A 22,761-nucleotide genomic window follows, 5' to 3' on the forward strand; every position below is an offset into this window, starting at 1 on the left:
ATGCCCAGTCTGTTAAATCCAAAGTAGCTAATCAGTGGCTTGGTTCCCACCAGTTTTGGCAAATAACAAATAGGATCCTGAACAGAAGTGTGTGTTCAATCCCAACCATTATCAACGGACCAGAGGTCATCTCAGCGTCAGACAAGGCCAAACTATTTGCCAAGAACTTGGCAGCTAATTCTACCCTATGCGACGAAGGCCATCAACTCCCCATATTTCCTCCTATAACACAAAACACGCTAGGTAACATACAAATATCTGTGCATGAGGTCGCCAAGCTAATCAAGAACCTTGATTCCAGTAAAGCTACTGGCCCTGACGGCATCCAAATTATAGTGTTAAAAAGCTTCAACCAGAACTTGCTCTCATACTTATAAAACTGTTTAAACGTTGCCTTAAGGAGAAGTACTTTCCAACACCCTGAAAAACCTCATCAGTATGCCCTGTATTTAAGAACTCAGGTGATAAGTTATCTCCCTCTCAGTACAGACCAATAAGTCTCCTGTGTGTCATGAGTAAGTTGCTGAAATCCATATTAAATAGAGAAATAGTCAACCACCTCAGCAGAAATAACCTTCTTAGTGACACGCAGTATGGTTTCCGTCTTGCAAGATCTACCGCAGATGTGCTAACGATTATATCTCATAGGATCAGTGAATCTCTTGACAAAGGCTTCCTTTCCAGGGCAATTGCTCTTGACATATCAAAAGCCTTCGACAAGGTATGGCATAAGGGCCTACTTCACAAGATCTCCAGCTACGGTATAACTGGAAATGTTTTCTCAATCATTAAATCATAGGCTCATAACGGACAAAAATCATAGTATTAATGTTGGAGTCCCTCAGGGGTCAATCCTGGGCCCAACTCTCTTCCTGATCTACATCAATGATCTCCCTAAACATATACTTTAATCATTCGTTGACATCTATGCTGATGACACGACCATCTACAGCAACACATCAAAGGCTGTAAATGAAAAAGCTCTCTCTGATTCTCTCTCCTCTGATCTCGAACGAGTGGTTCAGTGGGGGAAGATGTGGCTGGTTACCTTTAATGCATCTAAAACCAAACTCCTATCTTTACATCATCAATGCTCTGATCCCCATCTGGCATCAATTGAAATGGATGGCTCCCGTCTAGGAGAAGCCCCATGTTTTGACAAGCTTCTTGATCTGAAATGGAACACGTACATCAAGTCTGTTGCCAAGGTCGCTGAAAAGATGGTGGGATCCTTCTACCGCTCCAGAAGATATCTCACTACTAATGCAATTCTCTATCTTTATAAAAGCCAAGTACGTCCAAGGATGGAATACTGCTGCCATATCTGGGCAGGAGCTGCTAAAAACAGCCTATTCTGCCTTGACAGAGTACAAAATAGACTTCGTGGCTCAGTGAGGGATGCCCTTTTCTCTTTCCTGCAACCTCTCTACCACAGAAGAGACGTTGCAAGCCTATCTTTGTTTTATCGTTATTTCCATGGCAGGTGCTCGTCTGAACTCTAATCTCTGGTCCCCCCTTGCCAATCTTTTACAAAAAACACCCGTCTAGCTGAAACCACTGTGAAAAACTTTCCCCACTCTTTATCTATGCCTAAATCAAAACGTAGATTCCATGAACAAAGCTTCTTTCTTAGAACTGCACGCCTGTGGAACTCTGTTCCGTCTGCCTGCTTCCCTCCTGACTACAACTTGGATGTCTTCAAGTCCAATGTAAACAAATTCCTGATGAACCGCCCCCTTAAGTAGACACTTTAAATATCCACACTAACGTACTGTACTTACAATAACCCTTATCCCTGAGTGGCTTCCGGGCCTCGCTAAGTGGTGACCACCTTGTAAAAAAACCCCAAAAAACTATAAAATAAACAATAAAAACGATAAAATAAAAAACAATATAAAAAACGCAAAAACCAATTAAAATTATCAAAAAACAATATAAAATAAAATAAAAAAACAAAAACAATTATAAAGCAATAAAAACAATATACATAAATAATACAAACAAATAAACGATACAAAAAATATAAAAATAATAGAATAAACAATAGAAACAATATACAAACAATAAGATAAACAATAAAAACAACATATAATAATAAAAAAAAACAATAAAAACAATCATAAACAATAGCAGCAATAAAATCAAATATCTGGATCAGAGTAAGTTAATGGAATAAGTCAGTGATTTAGAGTTGGGGGTTCATGCCTATAAAGCTTTAAAAATATGAGAATGTGATAGTTCATATTAAAGATGCAAAAACAATGCTAACATTGTGCCGTTTCTTTATTTCCGTGACCTTTTTCCAGTGAGTGTTTTCTACCTGTGAGATTTTTTTCTACCTGTGAGTTTCTTTTTAATTGTGTGTTTTTTTTTTTAGACATTTTTCTGAAATCGTTTTTGGTAATGGAAGGCTAATATAATCTTTAACTTCTTTAAAGTATTTTCATCTCCTCCAAAAATGGGTACAAAAAAACAAACAAAAAAAAAAAAAACAAGACAAAAACAAAAACAAAAAAACAAAACAAAAACAAGAAACAAAACAAAACAAAACAAAAACAAAACAAAATAAAAACAACAAAAAACGAAAACAGAAATAAAAAACAAAACAAAACAAAAACAGTCGATATTAGAATATTGGTTAAAAAAAAGAGACAAGGTTTCTTATTTTCATGCAGGTATTGATATCAGGCATGGAATATTGGAATGGACGGGTGTGTTATTTGGAATTATTTTTCATGAAAAGTTCAATGGAAGGAAAAGAGCAGCTGTGGCACACACGATGTACATGGAACCTGGAACCGAAAAAAAAAGAAAAAAAAGTGAACATGAATATTTGTTTGTCTAAATTATATAAGTTGGACGTAATTAAAATTGGATGTAATTAAAGTTGATGTAATTAAAGTTGGACATAATTTCAGTTGGACGCAATTAAAGTTGGACATAATTTAAGTTCAACGTAATTAAAGTTGAACGTAATTAAAGTTGGACGTAATAAAGTTGGATGTAATTTAAATTGGACGTAATTTAAGTTGGACGTAATTAAAGTTAGGCATAATTTAAATTGGACGTAATTTAAGTTAGACGTAATTAAAGTTGAACGTAATTAAAGTTGGACATAATTAAAGTTGGGCGTAATTTAAAAAATTTTTTTTAATTACATTTTCACCTCAAACAAGGCAAATTGCCACTTTGGTGTAGGGGGCTACTATCAGGGGCAACAACTACTGGGGTACTATGTAGGGATTTGGGCAGCAAGATGTCGGTTCACGTTACACTTGAACTTCTGCACGTCAGTACTGTTGGGGAAGCAGGGACCTGGAATGGAATTCCAGAGTCTAGCGGTTGTGGGGAAGAAACTATTGGAGTAAAAAGATCTTTTACATCTAGGGATCTCTACAGTGTGGGGGTGGGATTTAGCAGCCTGTCGGGTTTGTCGAGGGTGCTCACGTCGTGGGGGCACAAGTGATTGCAGTTCGTCAGAGCATTCACCACTAAAATACTTGTAGAAAAGGCAGAGGGATGCAACATTTCGTCGATGGGACAGAGGCTGAAGCTTAGATGCCAGTTCAGGGCCTATCAGGTTTGCAACTCTCTTTTGAACCTTGTCAAGGAGCGAGAGACTAGTAGCAGATGCACCAGCCCAGATGTGACAGCAATACTCCATACATGGGCGAATGGTGGCCTTATAGAGGTACAGGATACTTTCGGGTGTTAATAGTTGTCTAGCACGGTAGAGAGAGCCCACCTTTCTTGCAGCGGCCCTGGCAATGCCTTCAATGTAATTGTTCCAAGTCATGTTTCCTGTGAACGTTAGGCCAAGGAGTTTGAAAGATGTACTCTCAGATAAAGAGTCGTTAGCCATTGCTATAGGTGGTAGAGAGGGTTTCTTGTAATTATTGAATGAAACTAGTTTAGTCTTGGTGGCATTGAACGTGACCAACCATTTTTGTCCCCATTCCACTACAGATTGGAGGTCTTCCTCTAGTGTTTCTGCCATTTCTTTAGAAATGTGTTCATTCGTCTTCCTGTCGTGCCTGCCATAGAGTGTAGTGTAATCAGCATATATAGCCATCTCAGAGGCAATTTTGTCGGGGAGGTCATTTATGAATATCAGGAACAATAGAGGTCCAAGGATAGAACCCTGGGGCACTCCCACATTTATATCATATTGTTTAGATGTACGACCGTCGAGGACAACCTGGATTTTTTTCTTATCTAAGAAGGATTTAATTATGTTAAGTATTCTACCAGTGATACCGTATGATCTAATTTTCCTGAGGAGACCCTCATGCCATACCCTGTCAAAAGCCTTAGATATATCTAGAGCTACCGCTCTGCCCTCCCCTGCTTTGTCCAGTGAAAGGTATATACGTTCAGAGATTACAGTTAGGATGTCTACTGTGGAACGGGCTTGTTGGACGTAATTTAAGTTAACATATAAAATTTTAAGTTGCCAATTGCCATTTATTATCATAGTACCATGTTGTTGGCATCATAATTACGTACATTGCTATAGTTTATTTTAAAAATGATATAGACCCACCTGGACAACTGATAATATGATTATCCTCTTATAAGTAACCCAGATAGGGTATGGCATAAAGGTCTACTTCACAAGATCTCCAGCTACGGTATAGCTGGAAATGTCTTTTCAATTATTAAATCATTTCTCTCTGATAGGTTCATAAGAGTAGTGGTTGATGGGCAGAAATCAGAAGCTCATAGTATTACTGCTGGAGTCCCCCAGGGGTCCATCCTGGGCTAACCTGTCTTCCTGATCTACATAAATAATCTCCCAAATCACACCCTAAGATCATTTGTAAACATTTATGATGACGACACTACCATCTATGGCAACACGGTAACACGAATGCGCAAAAGATTTGGATGAGTCTTAATGCATATAATCTCTGATACTTTTCGAGTTTTAAGTAGAACCTACTCGAAACAGAAAAACCAAAACAAACAAAAACAAAACAAAACAAACATCCACACTAAAGTTTGAGGAAGAATGTCAAAAGTAATATAAATCATTATAAAATATAAAATTATAAAAAAATTATTCATAAAATATAAAATTATATATAAATTATTATAAAATATAAAATTATATATAAATTATTATAAAATATGAAATTATAAAAAAATTATTCATAAAATATAAAATTATTATAAATTATAAAATTATATAAAAATTATTATAAAATATAAAATTATAATATAATATAAATTATTATAAAATATAAAATAATTATACAATATAAAATTATATAAATATTATTATAAAATTATTATAAATATAAAATTATTATGAATCATAAAATTAGATAAAAATTATTATAAATTATAAAATTATATAAAAATTGTTATAAAATATAAAATTATAATAAAATATGAAATTATTATAAAATATAAAATTATTATAAAATATAAAATTATATAAAAATTATTATAAAATATAAAATTATTATAAAATACAAAATTATATAAAAAATTATTATAAAATATAAAATTATTATAAAATATAAAATTATATAAAAATTATTACGAAATAAAAAATTATTATAACATATAATATTATATAAAAATTATTATAAAATAAAAAATTAAATAAAAAGTATTATAAAATATAAAATTATATAAAATTATTATAAGATATCAAATTATATAAAATTATTATAAAATATAAAATTATTATAAAATATAATATTATATAAAAATTATTTTAAAATACAAAATTATTAAAAATTATAAAATTATATAAAAATTATTATAAAATATAAAATTATATAAAAAAATATTATAAAATATGAAATTATATAAAAATTATTATAAATTAATACTTATAAAATATAAAGTTATATAAAAATTATTATGATATATATAAAATTATACAAAAATTATTATAAAATATAAAATTATTATAAAATATAAAATTATATAAAATTATTATAAAAGATAAAATTATATAAAAATTATTATAAAATATAAAATTATATAAAAATTTTTATAAAAAAAAATTATTATAAAAGATAAAATTATATAAAAATTATTATACAATATAAAATTATATAAAATTATTATAAAATATAAAATTATATATAAATTATTATAAAATATAACATTATATAAAAATTATTATAAGATAAAAAATTATTATAAAATATAAAATTATAAAAAAATATTATACAATAAAAAATTATTATTAAATATGAAATTATACATAAATTATTATAAAATATAAAATTATATAAAAAATATTATAAAAAAATAAATTATATAAAAATTATTATAAAAGATAAAATTCTATGAAAATTATCATAAAATATAAAATTATTATAAAATATAACATTATATAAAAATTATTATAGAATAAGAAATTATTATAAAATATAATATTATATAAAAATTATTATAAAATAAAAAATTATATAAAAATTATTATAAAATACAAAATTATATAAAAATTATTATAAAATATAAAATTATATAAAATTATTATAAAATATAAAATTATTATAAAATATAATATCATATAAAAATTATTATAAAATAAAAACATTATTTTAAATTATAAAATTATATAAAAATTATTATAAAATATAAAATTATATAAACCATATTATAAAATATAAAATGATATAAATATTATTATAAAATAAATAATTATTATCAAATATAAAATTATATAAAAATTATTATAAAATATAAAATTATATAAATATTATTATGAAATAAATAATTATTATGAAATATAAAATTATATGAAAATTATTATAAAATATAAAATTATTATACAATATAAATTATATAAAATTATTATAAAAGATAAAATTATATAAAAATTCTTATAAAATATAAACTTATATAAAAATTATTATAAAATAAAAAATTATTATAAAAGATAAAATTATATAAAAATTACTATAATATATAAAATTATATAAAAATTATTATAAAATATAAAATTATATATGAATTATTATAAAATATAAAATTATATAAAAATTATTATAAGATAAAAAATTATTATAATATATAAAAGTATAAAAAAATAATTATGAAATAAAAAATTATTATTAAATATAAAACTATATATAAATTATTATAAAATATAAAATTATATAATTATCATAAAATATAAAATTATATAAAAAATATTATAAAATAATAAATTATATAAAATTATTAAAAATAGAAAATTATATAAAAATTATTATAAAATAAAAAGTTATTATAAAAGATAAAATTATATAAAAATTATTATAAAATATAAATTATATAAAATTATTATAAAATATAATATTATATAAAAAACATTATAAAATAATAAATTATATGAAAATTATTATAAAATATAATATTATATAAAAATTATTATAAAATAAAACAGTATTATTAAAGATAAAATTATATAAAAATTATTATAAAATAAAAAATTATTATAAAAGATAAAACTATATAAAAATTATTATAAAATATAAGATTATATAAAAATTATTATAAAATATAAGATTATATAAAAATTATTATAAAATAAAAAATCATATATAAATTATTATAAAATATTAAATTATATAAAAATTATTATAAAATATTAAATTATATATGAATTATTATAAAATATAAGATTATATAAAAATTATTATAAGATAAAACTTATTATAAAATATAAAATTATAAAAGAATTATCATAAAATAAAAAAATTATTATGAAATATAAAATTATATGTAAATTATTATTAAATATAAAATTATATAAAAATTATTATAAAATATAAAATTATATAATAATTATTATAAAATATAAAATTATATAAAAAAATATTATAAAATAATAAATTATATAAAAATTAATATAAAATATAAAATCATATAAAAATTATTATAAAATATAAAATTATATAAAATTATTATGAAATAATAAATTATATAAAAATTATTATAAAATATAAAATTATATAAAAATTATTATAAAATACAAATTATATAAAAATTATTATAAAATAAAAAATTATTATAAAAGATAAAATTATATAAAAATTATTATAAAATATAAAATTATATAAAAATTATTATAAATTATAAAATTATATATAAATTATTATAAAATATTAAATTATATAAAAATTATTATAAGATAAAAAATTATTATAAAATATAAAATTATATAAAAATTATTATAAAATAAAAAAATTATTATAAAAGATAAAATTATATATAAATTATTATAAAAGATAAAATTATATATAAATTATTATAAAATATAAAATTATATATAAATTATTATAAATTATAAAATTATATATAAATTATTATAAAATATAAAATTATATATAAATTATTATAAAAGATAAAATTATATATAAATTATTATAAAATATAAAATTATATATAAATTATTATAAAAGATAAAATTATATATAAATTATTATAAAATATAAAATTATATATAAATTATTATAAAATATAAAATTATATATAAATTATTATAAAATATAAAATTATATATAAATTATTATAAAATATAAAATTATATATAAATTATTATAAAATATAAAATTATATATAAATTATTATAAAATATAAAATTATATATAAATTATTATAAAATATAAAATTATATATAAATTATTATAAAATATAAAATTATATATAAATTATTATAAAATATAACATTATATAAAAATTATTATAAAATAAAAAAATTATTATAAAATATAAAATTATATATAAATTATTATAAAATATAAAATTATAAAAAATAACCAAAATAAGAAAAGTTGTCTGAAAATACAAATAATACAAGTTGTCAATCGTCATCTTCAACCAAATTGTTCTGAAGTGGTATTTTTTTACATAATGTGGTTTCATGCATGGTCTGGAGCGATTTCCATGTAAAAACAAAGGATAAATTTTAATGAAAATGGAGGTGATAAAAAGATTGATAAATTACCTGCAAAAACAAAGGCAGAACTGAACGAACCTGTCCATTCAACAATGTTATCTGAAATGAAAACAATTGCTTTAACGCTAGCAAATATATGCACCGTCCGGGCGAAAACATTAGTTAACATGGTTATCCTGACGCTCCGCACTCCTTTGTTTACCTCGGAAGTGACGTCACACAAATCTTATAATACGGATGGCTACAATTGTAAAAATAATTTGTTTTATTTTTCTTTCATTTTGAGCTCCTTTTTTTCTCCCGTTTGTTTTTGTTTTCTTCTCCCATTTCTTATTTTGAGCAGAGAATTTATTTTATTTTCATTTTGAGCTCTTTTTCCGATCCGGTGTTACCTTTTATAGGTACTCCTGCACTTTACGACCCTAGCTATTTTTAACACTATTATTTAGAAACCTATTATTTAACATGGGGAAGGGAGGGTGTATTGTAACTATTCTGTACTTTCACCTAACAATTAAATTAAAAAAAAATATCGTGAAACTTGAATTTAACTTGAAAATATTATTAAAAATAGCATTATTACCATAATATTTTGATTTTTTTAAAACTTATAATAAATATTCTACTTGAGGCGCTTTTTTATACAAGGTTATTGTGCAGAGAGAGACAACTATTTTACTAAGAGATTTGTCCATTTTTTCATCTCATAATTTAGGACGCTACTAACGATATTTGGGGTTGTTTTACTGTAAACATAGATTCGAAAACGTTGTCACAAAACAAATATAGAACAAATAAATGTTACCAAAGGCAAGATAAGTTACTCTTCTACCTAACTGGATATGTTTTTAGTGATTATATTTAATGTAACATCTTTATTCAGCTCGAAAAACATACAGTGTTTACCGATGTATTGGAAAATGCAAAATGGCAGCCGACTCTCTCTCGGAGACGGTAAGTTTGGGAAAAGGAGTTATAAATAAAAAAAAAAACAGACAAAATACCGTTAAAAACCCACCGAATATACGTCAGCCTATGTCACGATAACATATATTGAGCGAGTTTCTAACAGTATTTTTTCTGTTCTTTTTATTAATAACTTATTTTCCCAAACTTACCGCTTCAAAGAGAGTCGGCTGCCAGTTTAAATTTTCCAATACATCGGTAAACACTGTATGTTTTTCGAGCTGAATAAACATGTTACATTAAATATAAACACTAAAAACATATCCAGTTAGGTAGAAGAGTAACTTATCTTGCCTTTGATAACATTTATTTGTTATATATATGTTTTGTGATAACTTTTTCAATTCTATGTGTACAGTAAAACAAACCCCGATATTTTTATTAAATCAAAACATAAAAAAAAAACAAAGCTGCGACGAATTTTTTTAAAAATCTAACAAAGTTGATCATTAATAATACAAAATGTAGTCTTTACGCGACTGTTAAGAGAATCGTTTTGTCAGTTTTTTCTTTTCGACTACATTACAGTTGGGAAAGCAGAATCCCGGAAGGGAGTTCCAAAGACCTGCAGTTCTGGGGAAGAAACTGTTGGAGTAAAAGGCTTTCTTGCACCTAGGAATCTTTACTGTAAAGGGATAAGACTTACTAGCTTGTTGGGTTTGTCGGGGGTAGTTACGTCGGGGAGGTACAAGTGTTTGCAGTTCGTCAGAGCATTCACCATTAAAGTATTTGTAGAACAGGCAGAGGGATGCAACATTTCGTCGGTGGGACAGAGGCTGAAGCCTAGATGACAGTTCAGGACCTATCAGGTTGGCGACTCTCTTTTTAACCCTGTCCAGGATCGAGAGACAAGCAGCAGATGCACCAACCCAGATGTGACAAAAGTACTCCATACATGGGAGAATGGTGGCCTTATAGAATAGAGCTACAGGATACTGTCAGGCGTAAGTAGTTTTCTAGCACGGTAGAGGGAGCCAACCTTCCTTACAGCAGCCTTAGCAATGCTCTCAATGCATCTATTCCAGTTCATATTCCCTGTAACGTTAGGCCGAGGAGTTTAAAAGAAGTACTTTCAGGCAATGTGTTCTTGGCCATTGCTATTGGTGGTAGAAAAGGTTTCTTGTAATTATTGAAGGAAACAAGTTTAGTCTTAGCAGCATTGAATGTGACCATCCATTTTTGTCCCCATTCCACTACAGATTGGCAGTCATCTTCTAGTGTTTCTGCCATTTCCTTGGATATGTGTTCATTTGTTTTCCCCTCATATCTATTATAGAGAGTGGTGTCATCGGCAAATATAACCATCTCCAAAACAATTTTATCAGGGAGGTCATTTATGAATAATAGAGGTCCAAGGATAGACCCCTGAGGCACTCCCGCATTTATGTCATATTGTTTAGATGTACGACCGTCGAGGACAACTTGGATTTTTCTCTTACTTAAGAAGGATTTAATTACATCATGAATTCTTCCAGTGATTCCATATGATCTAATTTTCCTTAGAAAACCATCGTGCCATACCCTGTCAAAAGCCTTAGATATATCAAGGGCTACCACTCTACCTTCCACTGTTTTGTCCAATGAACAGTATATACGTTCAGAAACTACAGTTAAGATATCTGCTATTGAACATGCTTACCTGAATCCATATTGTTTGTCAGTCAGGAGTTTAGCAGCTGTTAGGTGCTGGACTAAGGCTTGATTAACTAAGGACTCATATATTTTGGCGAAAAGCGGAAGGAAGCTAATGGGTCGATAATTTAGTGGGTCAGTTCTTTCACCAGAATTCTTGAAGACTGGTACCACAGAAGTGGTTTTCCAGCAGTCGGGAAAGCAAGATTCGTTAAGGCATTTATTATAAAGTTTGGAGAGAATTGGAGCAACCTCGGCAGAGCATTTTTTTAATAGCACAGCCGGGATGAGATCTGGTCCACATGCTTTTGAGGTGTCTAGGTTTTTTATAATAGCATGTACCTGAAAAGGGGTGATTTTCAAATCATCTAGTGTGGCGTCTGTTCACAGAGGAAAATCAGGGAGGGAGTGGTGTACTGGGTTCAGTGTGGAGTTTGAGGCAAACCGACTGGCAAGCAGATTAGCCTTGTCAGTTGCCGTGCAAGCAACCTCAGGATTGTTTGATAGTGAGGGAATAGTTGACTGTCCATTATTTACTACGCTGTTGTAGATTTTCCAAAAATCCCAGGTTCCTAATTTCTGTGCTTCGATGCGTTTTCTGGTGGTTTCAGAGTAATCTGTCTTAGCTGTCTCTATCACTCTCTTACAATTATTTCTAGCTTCTATATACTTCTGTTTATTTGAGCTGGACTTATGTCGGTTGAACCTGCGGAACGCATGCTGCCTTTGACAAATGGCAGCTGCACAAGCAGAAGTAAACCATTGGGGAGAGTGGGGCTTGCTATAGAATTTCCGTCCGGGAACATGTGCTTCAATTGCAGTTTTGAACCATTCAGTTGTCTCATTTGCACACTGTTCCGCTGAAAGAGTAAAGATATTTTGCCATGGGGCATCTCTGATGAGCTCCCTGATGGCTTCCCAATCAGCCTTTTTGTAATACCTCGTTGTTTTGAGTAGTGGGTCTTTAGTTTTAGGGCGAGAATTAAGGCTGATTTCTACCATTATCACAGCGATTAACAGAATCGTTTCTGTTTTCATATCACAATTTACGACGCTAAAACCAACGATATTTTTATTAGATGAAAACATTTGACAAAGAAAGTTGCGGCAACTTATTCTAGCTTTTTTTTTTTTTTTTTTTTTTTTTTTTTAGTTTTTAAGTAAATATTATGGTTAGGTTCTATACAAAAATAGTCTTTAAGCTTAAAACCCAAAGAATAAAAACATTACAAAAGAAATGGAATCCTTACGACTACGGTTTTTTTTTTTTTTCTTTTTTACTACCTTTTTAAATCAACAAATAAATGTTATGATAAGACTTTTTTTGCGAAAATGGAGGAAAATACAACGATAGTTGAAGAGGAAATTGTGATTTTAAAAAACAAACTCTTTAATAAAATAAGGATGAAACTGTTTTTTTTTTAAGCTGTGGCTACTTTTTTTATTTTTATTTATTTATTTTATTTTATAATATAAATAACACCAACATCTAGTTTTAACATTATAAAAAATGAAAATGCGACTTTAATTATTGACGGATTGTAATTTTTATTAAACAAAACTGCAATTTATTTTATATGAAATATTTGTTTACATGAATAATTAAAACACTATATTGCTCCCTGATACAAATTAATATTCTTGGGAAAAAGTTGCCGCAACTTTCTTTTCCAAATGTTTTCAACTAATAAAAATATCGTTGGTTTGAGCGTCGTAAATTGTGATATGAAAACAGAAACGATTCTCTTAATAATCGCGTAAAGAACTATTTGTATTAATGTTATAAACTTTGTTGGATTAAAAAAAAAAATTGTCGCAGCCTATTTATTTATTTATTTATTTATTTATTTTTTGATGTTTTGACTTAATAAAAATATCGTTATAGTAGCGTCCTAAATTATGAGATAAAAAAAATGAACAAATGTCTTAGTAAAATGGAGCTGTCCCCCCCTGCACAATGACCTTGTACAAAAAAGCGCCCTACTCTGAAATTTCTGTAATTTATAGATATATTACTATTTTGGAGAGGACAATTAAGTAATATTGTTTTAGCTTAAAAGGACATATTTAAAAAAAAATACCGCTGTCGTCTAACCCTAAACAAGCACTTGTTACACAAGTAACTTGTTACATAAAACCATTATATATCTGTTTTTAAAATTTGACTTTTATTTTTTATTTTTTTTCTCTCGTAAGTTGAATCGTAAAAACAGCGTCAGATTCAATTTTCATACAATCGTTAATAAGCATCACGTGAAGGGAAATAACCCTGTTCATACTATATCGCAAGGGAGATAAACACGACTACTTAACATTTTTTACAAAATGGTAAAAATCTATCACAACTTTATCTACACACCTAATTTTTTTTTTTGTATTGATATTCATATTAAAAACTTCTTTCCGATATATTTCAAAAGAAAATACAACTTTGTTATATATGGGTCGTGGAATTCCATTCACTAGCAAAAGATCTAGCTAATTTGCATATTCTTTTAAACGTTTATTTTAATTAATTCCCTATTATTTTTTTCAGTTTTCTTATGGGATGATCATCTTTAATTTACTATTACATGTAATTATATTCATGCAGATATTCTACATGATTTATACTTGCGTAATATTTGCGTAAAAAAAAACTCTTTCCATATATATTTATACGTACATATTTTTGTTTAAAAAAACTTTTAGCTATCAAACTCCTCTGTCAGTTTTTGGTCTATAGACATGAAACTTAATATATAAGGTATTCGAACCCATGCGAATTTAGCCCGAGAAAATCAGTATAAAAGTGTAAAAATTAAAAAGCAAATTTACCAGATGAAGGTCAAACGCCGGCATTATGAATATGCATGTACAACGTAGTAGCTATTGGTTCATGTTTGAATTTTTAGCTTTGCAGCAAATATGTCTTCGTAGTTCAGTCATTAGCAGCAGAGGAAGAAATAAATCGTAAGCTACATGTTCTGGTTTCGATTCTAGGTGGTGGCACACGAGTCATTTAAAAAAAACAACTTTTTAAGTCATTACTATATATTGGGTCCAATATAATATAATAGAATATAATAATAATAATAATAATAATTATAAAAATAATATGAAGAAATCTACATAAATTAAAATATCATCTTTAAGTGTATTTTATGACCGGGCAATGCCGGGCGCCCTGCCAGTAATATATAAGACTCGATAGAAATTGTCTCTGTAATAATATATACGAAATCTGCATAAATTAAAATATCATATTTAAGCGTATTATACGATCAGGTTATGCTGGGCGTCCCTACTAGCTTAGATAAATACTTTTGCAGTTTTAACAAAAGAGCTACAGTAATATCAGGGCGTCTTCATTTATGCTGATCCTCTACATCCTTCGGGCTAAGATCAAAGTGTAATATCTGTTCGAATATTACACTTCAATTTTTTTGTTTGCGGTTAGTGGAGGAGAAATCTTTCACGACTGAGACAATTTTTATTTTTGTTCGTTTGCTCACATTAAAAAACGAACCTGGTGTCTAACTCTGCCCTCGTGGGGAGGCAAAGTAAATAGGAACATTCATGGAATGCCAACATCAATATATTACATATGAAAGAATCCACTGTGGAATTTCCACAGGTCTCGCTAGTAAATAATAATAATTTTGATTTCGTTAATCAACGTCTCTGGAAAGGGATGGGATTCATTTCCAGAAGATTTCCCTCAATCCCGGCTTCAAACCAGGAGCTTCAAAGATCAAGGTTTTTCTAAAAATGTTGGTGGTACCTACAATTGCAAAGGTCTGAAGGCCACCTAAAACATTGGGGATTTGTAGTTTTTTTCAATTGTCCTTCCAGACGACTTGATACTACTCCTAGTGTACCAACTACGACCGGGATTATTTGTGTTTTAACCCCGTGTATACGCCTTATCTCCAAGGCCAACGGAGCATAATTGCTCCACTTCTCATTCTCCTTCTCTCTCACATTCCTGTCCCAGGGTACTGAAAAGTCTACAATCTGCCAGTTTTTTGAGACCTTGTCAATGATGACCAAATCCGGACGATTATGTTCCAATTGCTTGGTCGTTATGACACTTTTGCCCTACCATACCTCTACCTTGCCATCTTTACTTGTTCTCACTTCATCAGACACCTCCTCAAACCTTTTTCCAACACACTTCACCCCAACCCTCTTACACACCTCCCAATATATCCGGAGCCCCATGCGATCGTGTCTTTTGTAGCACTATCTCTGGGCCAGTCCACTACACCCTGCTGCAAGGTGCGCAATTGACTCTGAGGTCTTACCACAAATCCGGCATTCTGCAGCAACTTCCTCTCCTAAAACTACTTTTTTGAACAATCGTATTCCTAATGCCTGCTCTTGTGCTGCACAAAAAAAGCTTCAGTACTCTTTGCCAGATACCCAGCTCTAAGCCATTGCCATGATCTTTCATCAGCCACTTCTGCTATATCCTGGAAGAACCTTCCATGCATTTTCTTCCTAGCCAGTTCCTCTGCTCTTTCTCTATCCATATGTTCCACATAATCAGCCTTGGTCTCACATACCTCCACTTCATTGGCTACAACCTTAAGCATCCATTCCTCACTTCTAACCACATGCTCCTTCAACATCTCGGTTCTAACACAATCTTTTACACTTTTCAATCCTTTCCTACTGTCTTTTCTCTTTTGATACAGCCTTGCTACGCTACTTCGATGTGAAATATTCCAAACATTGCTAAAACTTTTCTTGTTTTGATATCCATCGCATGCAACTCCTTGTCAGACCATTCTAAAATTCCCGCACCGTATCTCAAAACACTGACTGCCCATGCATTTACTGCTTTCATTAGGTTTCCTCCATACAGTTTTGACTTTGCAATTAGTTTCACTCTTCTAAGATACTCCTTCCTGACTTTTTCCTTCATTTCTCTGTTCATGATGCTTACACCCTCCAACACTCCCAAATACTTATATCCTTTATCTTCTATTTCTTTCATGATTTCTCCATTTGGCAGCGCTATTCCATTTGAATGAACTTTTACTCTTCTTTTCATCACCAGCACCGCACATTTACTAATCCCAAACTCCATCCCAATGTCTTGTGAGTATGTCCCCACAAGTTCTACTACTACTACTACTACTACTACTACTACTACTACTACTACTACTGCAGCAACAACAACAACAACAACAACAACAACAACAACAACAACAACAATAATAATAATAATAATATGTGCTTAAAAAAGATATTATCTTGTAGGAATTTTAATGTAGCTGATATAAATTAATCGTGCAGGGCGATAAGTCTACTGCATAATATGTTACAAGGGAGATAACCCTGAAAGTTAAAATGCCAATAAAAAATATTATTATTATTATTATGATTCCTCCTCCTCCTCCTCCTCCTCCTCCATTTCCATCATAGTGGTCTCAGCCTTTTTTAGATGGATTTTTTTTTCTTGAATATCGGGTCAATTACTTTGGCTTTAGACATTCAAGCTGTATTAACACTATTGCCGTTCCTAACAGGCAAAGCCTTTTGCTAAGTACGGGCAAAATGAATGTCGATGCTCAAAATTAACCCCTCCCTTTACATAAAAAGTCACCAAAAATCAGGAAAGCAACCAATTTTAATGAAAATTTCAGTATTTATCAAATAATGATCCCGGAATATAATGAACCAATTATTTTTTATTTAAATCTCAGTGGAAATATATTATTTCGGTTAAACAAAAAATACGTTTACTAAAATTTTAATTTTCCGTAGGAAATAAAAAAAATGAATTTATTTTTGCTTTTTTTTTCATGAAAATAAAGCATCGTTAATTATAACAATTAAAAAAAAATGAATTTATTTTTGCTTTTTTTTTCATGAAAATAAAGCATCGTTAATTATAACAATTAAAAAAAAATGAATTTATTTTTGCTTTTTTTTTCATGAAAATAAAGCATCGTTAATTATAACAATTAAAAAAAAATGAATTTATTTTTGCTTTTTTTTTCATGAAAATAAAGCATCGTTAATTATAACAATTAAAAAAAAATGAATTTATTTTTGCTTTTTTTTCATGAAAATAAAGCATCGTTAATTATAACAATTAAAAAAAAATGAATTTATTTTTGCTTTTTTTTTCATGAAAATAAAGCATCGTTAATTATAACAATTAAAAAAAAATGAATTTATTTTTGCTTTTTTTTTCATGAAAATAAAGCATCGTTAATTATAACAATTAAAAAAAAATGAATTTATTTTTGCTTTTTTTTCATGAAAATAAAGCATCGTTAATTATAACAATTAAAAAAAATGAATTTATTTTTGCTTTTTTTTTCATGAAAATAAAGCATCGTTAATTATAACAATTAAAAAAAAATGAATTTATTTTTGCTTTTTTTTCATGAAAATAAAGCATCGTAAATTATAACAATTAAAAAAAATGAATTTATTTTTGCTTTTTTTTCATGAAAATAAAGCATCGTTAATTATAACAATTAAAAAAAAATGAATTTATTTTTGCTTTTTTTTTCATGAAAATAAAGCATCGTTAATTATAACAATTAAAAAAAATGAATTTATTTTTGCTTTTTTTTTTCATGAAAATAAAGCATCGTTAATTATAACAATTAAAAAAAAATGAATTTATTTTTGCTTTTTTTTTCATGAAAATAAAGCATCGTAAATTATAACAATTAAAAAAAAATGAATTTATTTTTGCTTTTTTTTTCATGAAAATAAAGCATCGTTAATTATAACAATTAAAAAAAAATGAATTTATTTTTGCTTTTTTTTTCATGAAAATAAAGCATCGTTAATTATAACAATTAAAAAAAAATGAATTTATTTTTGCTTTTTTTTTCATGAAAATAAAGCATCGTTAATTATAACAATTAAAAAAAAATGAATTTATTTTTGCTTTTTTTTTCATGAAAATAAAGCATCGTAAATTATAACAATTAAAAAAAAATGAATTTATTTTTGCTTTTTTTTTTCATGAAAATAAAGCATCGTAAATTATAACAATTAAAAAAAAATGAATTTATTTTTGCTTTTTTTTTCATGAAAATAAAGCATCGTTAATTATAACAATTAAAAAAAAATGAATTTATTTTTGCTTTTTTTTTTCATGAAAATAAAGCATCGTTAATTATAACAATTAAAAAAAAAATGAATTTATTTTTGCTTTTTTTTTCATGAAAATAAAGCATCGTTAATTATAACAATTAAAAAAAAAATGAATTTATTTTTGCTTTTTTTTTCATGAAAATAAAGCATCGTTAATTATAACAATTAAAAAAAAATGAATTTATTTTTGCTTTTTTTTTCATGAAAATAAAGCATCGTTAATTATAACAATTAAAAAAAAATGAATTTATTTTTGCTTTTTTTTTCATGAAAATAAAGCATCGTTAATTATAACAATTAAAAAAAAAATGAATTTATTTTTGCTTTTTTTTTCATGAAAATAAAGCATCGTTAATTATAACAATTAAAAAAAAAATGAATTTATTTTTGCTTTTTTTTTTCATGAAAATAAAGCATCGTTAATTATAACAATTAAAAAAAAATGAATTTATTTTTGCTTTTTTTTTCATGAAAATAAAGCATCGTTTATTATAACAATTAAAAAAAAATGAATTTATTTTTGCTTTTTTTTTCATGAAAATAAAGCATCGTTAATTATAACAATTAAAAAAAAATGAATTTATTTTTGCTTTTTTTTTCATGAAAATAAAGCATCGTTAATTATAACAATTAAAAAAAAATGAATTTATTTTTGCTTTTTTTTTCATGAAAATAAAGCATCGTTAATTATAACAATTAAAAAAAATGAATTTATTTTTGCTTTTTTTTTTCATGAAAATAAAGCATCGTTAATTATAACAATTAAAAAAAAAATGAATTTATTTTTGCTTTTTTTTTCATGAAAATAAAGCATCGTTAATTATAACAATTAAAAAAAAATGAATTTATTTTTGCTTTTTTTTTCATGAAAATAAAGCATCGTTAATTATAACAATTAAAAAAAAATGAATTTATTTTTGCTTTTTTTTTTCATGAAAATAAAGCATCGTTAATTATAACAATTAAAAAAAAATGAATTTATTTTTGCTTTTTTTTTCATGAAAATAAAGCATCGTTAATTATAACAATTAAAAAAAAATGAATTTATTTTTGCTTTTTTTTTTCATGAAAATAAAGCATCGTTAATTATAACAATTAAAAAAAATGAATTTATTTTTGCTTTTTTTTTCATGAAAATAAAGCATCGTTAATTATAACAATTAAAAAAAAAATGAATTTATTTTTGCTTTTTTTTTCATGAAAATAAAGCATCGTTAATTATAACAATTAAAAAAAAATTAATTTATTTTTGCTTTTTTTTCATGAAAATAAAGCATCGTTAATTATAACAATTAAAAAAAAATGAATTTATTTTTGCTTTTTTTTTCATGAAAATAAAGCATCGTTAATTATAACAATTAAAAAAAAATGAATTTATTTTTGCTTTTTTTTTCATGAAAATAAAGCATCGTAAATTATAACAATTAAAAAAAAATGAATTTATTTTTGCTTTTTTATTCATGAAAATAAAGCATCGTTAATTATAACAATTCAAAAAAATGAATTTATTTTTGCTTTTTTTTTCATGAAAATAAAGCATCGTTAATTATAACAATTAAAAAAAAATGAATTTATTTTTGCTTTTTTTTTCATGAAAATAAAGCATCGTTAATTATAACAATTAAAAAGAAATGAATTTATTTTTGCTTTTTTTTCCATGAAAATAAAGCATCGTTAATTATAACAATTAAAAAAAAATGAATTTATTTTTGCTTTTTTTCCATGAAAATAAAGCATCGTTAATTATAACAATTAAAAAAAAAATGAATTTATTTTTGCTTTTTTTTTCATGAAAATAAAGCATCGTTAATTATAACAATTAAAAAAAAAATGAATTTATTTTTGCTTTTTTTTCCATGAAAATAAAGCATCGTTAATTATAACAATTAAAAAAAAATGAATTTATTTTTGCTTTTTTTTTTCATGAAAATAAAGCATCGTTAATTATAACAATTAAAAAAAAATGAATTTATTTTTGCTTTTTTTTTTCATGAAAATAAAGCATCGTTAATTATAACAATTAAAAAAAAAATGAATTTATTTTTGCTTTTTTTTTTCATGAAAATAAAGCATCGTTAATTATAACAATTAAAAAAAAAATGAATTTATTTTTGCTTTTTTTTTTCATGAAAATAAAGCATCGTTAATTATAACAATTAAAAAAAAATTATTTCATTTTTACAGGAACATTACGAAAAAAAAACAACTAAAATCCGTATTAATGAATTCGATATAATTCGAAGAAAAATTAATTTCTTGAACTACCGAGATTACCATTGAATTAAGCATTGTTTATTTAATATTTTCATAGAAAAAAATTATAATTATAAAAATATTTCAACTTTTTTTTGTAGATTACAGGTTTCGCATAATTTTTATATGTAAGATTTTAATATTTTCCTTGTTTGCATGAATGTGAAAATTTCGGCGTAACATAAAATTTTAGATGATCTTGCAATATATAAATAAAAAAATTTAATTTAAAAACAAGAACATAAAAAAAATAATTAAATTAAAAAAATTAAAAATTGGTAAAAATGATACAAACGTTCAGGATAAGAATGCATGTCTACCCGACCTCATTTTAATTACATGACGTCATTTTCAGACAGCCTTTCGACTGTTTCAGATTTGGGGCTTCTGTATAATCAATGTTTACGATACTTCTGTTTGTTGCAATTGGCAAAGGGCAGAATTCCTCAATTTTGGGGACTAATTAAGTTATTTTTTGTGCAAACAAGATGTTTTTTTTTAAATTTAATTCAATATCTTAGGACTTTTCATTGAAATAGATCCAGAAAACTAATATCCATCTTTGAAAGGATTTTTACAATGAATTTATTTAACTTCAAAATTTAGCTGAATTGGTTAGCTCGATGTGAAAACATTTTTCATAACTTTTTTTTTTCACGTGTACAAATATTTTTTCCTTTTGGAAATTAACTTTAGTCTCTAATCTTTTTAATACAATCAAAAATTAGTCGGAAACCTACGAAAAAATTATGATAAATCGGCTTTCAAAACTATGTCCCTCCCCACCTATCTTTATTCGGCTATTTTTGCCCATACCTACCTTTTACAAAATTAGAAAAAAAATTGTCTTGTCAATCTGATTAAGTCATTTATGGTGGCTTTTTGGTATGGTCCCAAGCTTTTCAATTACAATGGGAATCACCTGGACTTTCTTACAGGTCGAGGTGTTTGCATTGTTTCATAGCAGTCTTAAATTTCTTTACAAACAGTCTTTTCTTTCTCCAATTTTACAACATGGCAAGGAAGAAAAGAAAAAAAAAAGAAAACAACATACTGAGGATGGAGTATAATTCCGAAATATATTTATGTTATAAATTTCAAACAAGTAAAATATTTGTTTATTTTCCTAACATTACGTTATGATTTGGCTTTCAAATGCTCTTGATGCATATTTTATTTTATTCATATTAAATCAACGTTTCTATATGGAACGACTCGACGTCAACTTTCTAATGTTTTTATTTATTTATTTATTTTTTATTTTTTCTCTAGCTTTGGTTTAGACATTTAAGCTATACCTTAGCACTTTCGCTGTTCTCAACAGGCAAGCCTTTTGCAAAATTGGAAATTGCCTTGTCAATCTGATTAAGCCATTTATGGTGATTTTTGTTGTTGTTATTATTATTATTATTATTATTATTATTATTATTATTATTATTATTTACTCACTAGGAGTAGTGACTCATCAAAGATTTAGCTTTGAGAACAACTTGTGATGTTATCTGAAGTCTGAGATATAATAATAATAATAATAATAATAATAATAATAATAATAATAATAATAATAATAAAGAATGGGAGAAATTGGAATCAGAGGAATGACTGGAAAACTACAACGAACAACAATAATGAAAACAACTGAAATATTAAGGAAGACCCTTGAACTTGGAGACTAACACACATGAGCCAAAAGCACAGGCCAGACAAACTGCTGCAGAGGCAAAACATGAAGCACTACATGGAACCAAGAACATTGAAGCCGCATATCTATAAATTCTCTAACCCCCACCCCATCCTCCTATTACCACATCAGTGCCCCCCCATTTATTGTTCATTTTTTTTATCGACAAAAACATTAAATATAATCATTTCATATAATACATTGTTATGTTATA

The 22,761-nt window shown here is 26.5% G+C and overlaps 1 protein-coding gene across 1 annotated transcript in view; it reads right to left on the reverse strand.

The window, feature by feature from the left end:
- Positions 1–685: 685 nt before the first annotated feature.
- LOC145242721 (monocarboxylate transporter 9-like) overlaps positions 686–22,761 on the reverse strand; it is a 44,183-nt gene continuing 22,107 nt past the window's right edge. Inside the window, exons 3-4 of the mRNA XM_080105865.1 lie at positions 8,957–9,007; positions 686–2,792 (exon numbers count right to left, since the gene is read on the reverse strand). Of these exons, the coding sequence (XP_079961991.1) occupies positions 2,734–2,792; positions 8,957–9,007 (110 nt within the window). The 3' untranslated portion in view covers positions 686–2,733. The remainder of the gene's footprint in view (positions 2,793–8,956; positions 9,008–22,761) is intronic.

Source organism: Euprymna scolopes, chromosome 21 (genome assembly GCF_053919585.1).
Source record: "Euprymna scolopes isolate OS-2025 chromosome 21, ASM5391958v1, whole genome shotgun sequence".
In the NCBI taxonomy this organism is placed as follows: domain Eukaryota; kingdom Metazoa; phylum Mollusca; class Cephalopoda; order Sepiida; family Sepiolidae; genus Euprymna; species Euprymna scolopes.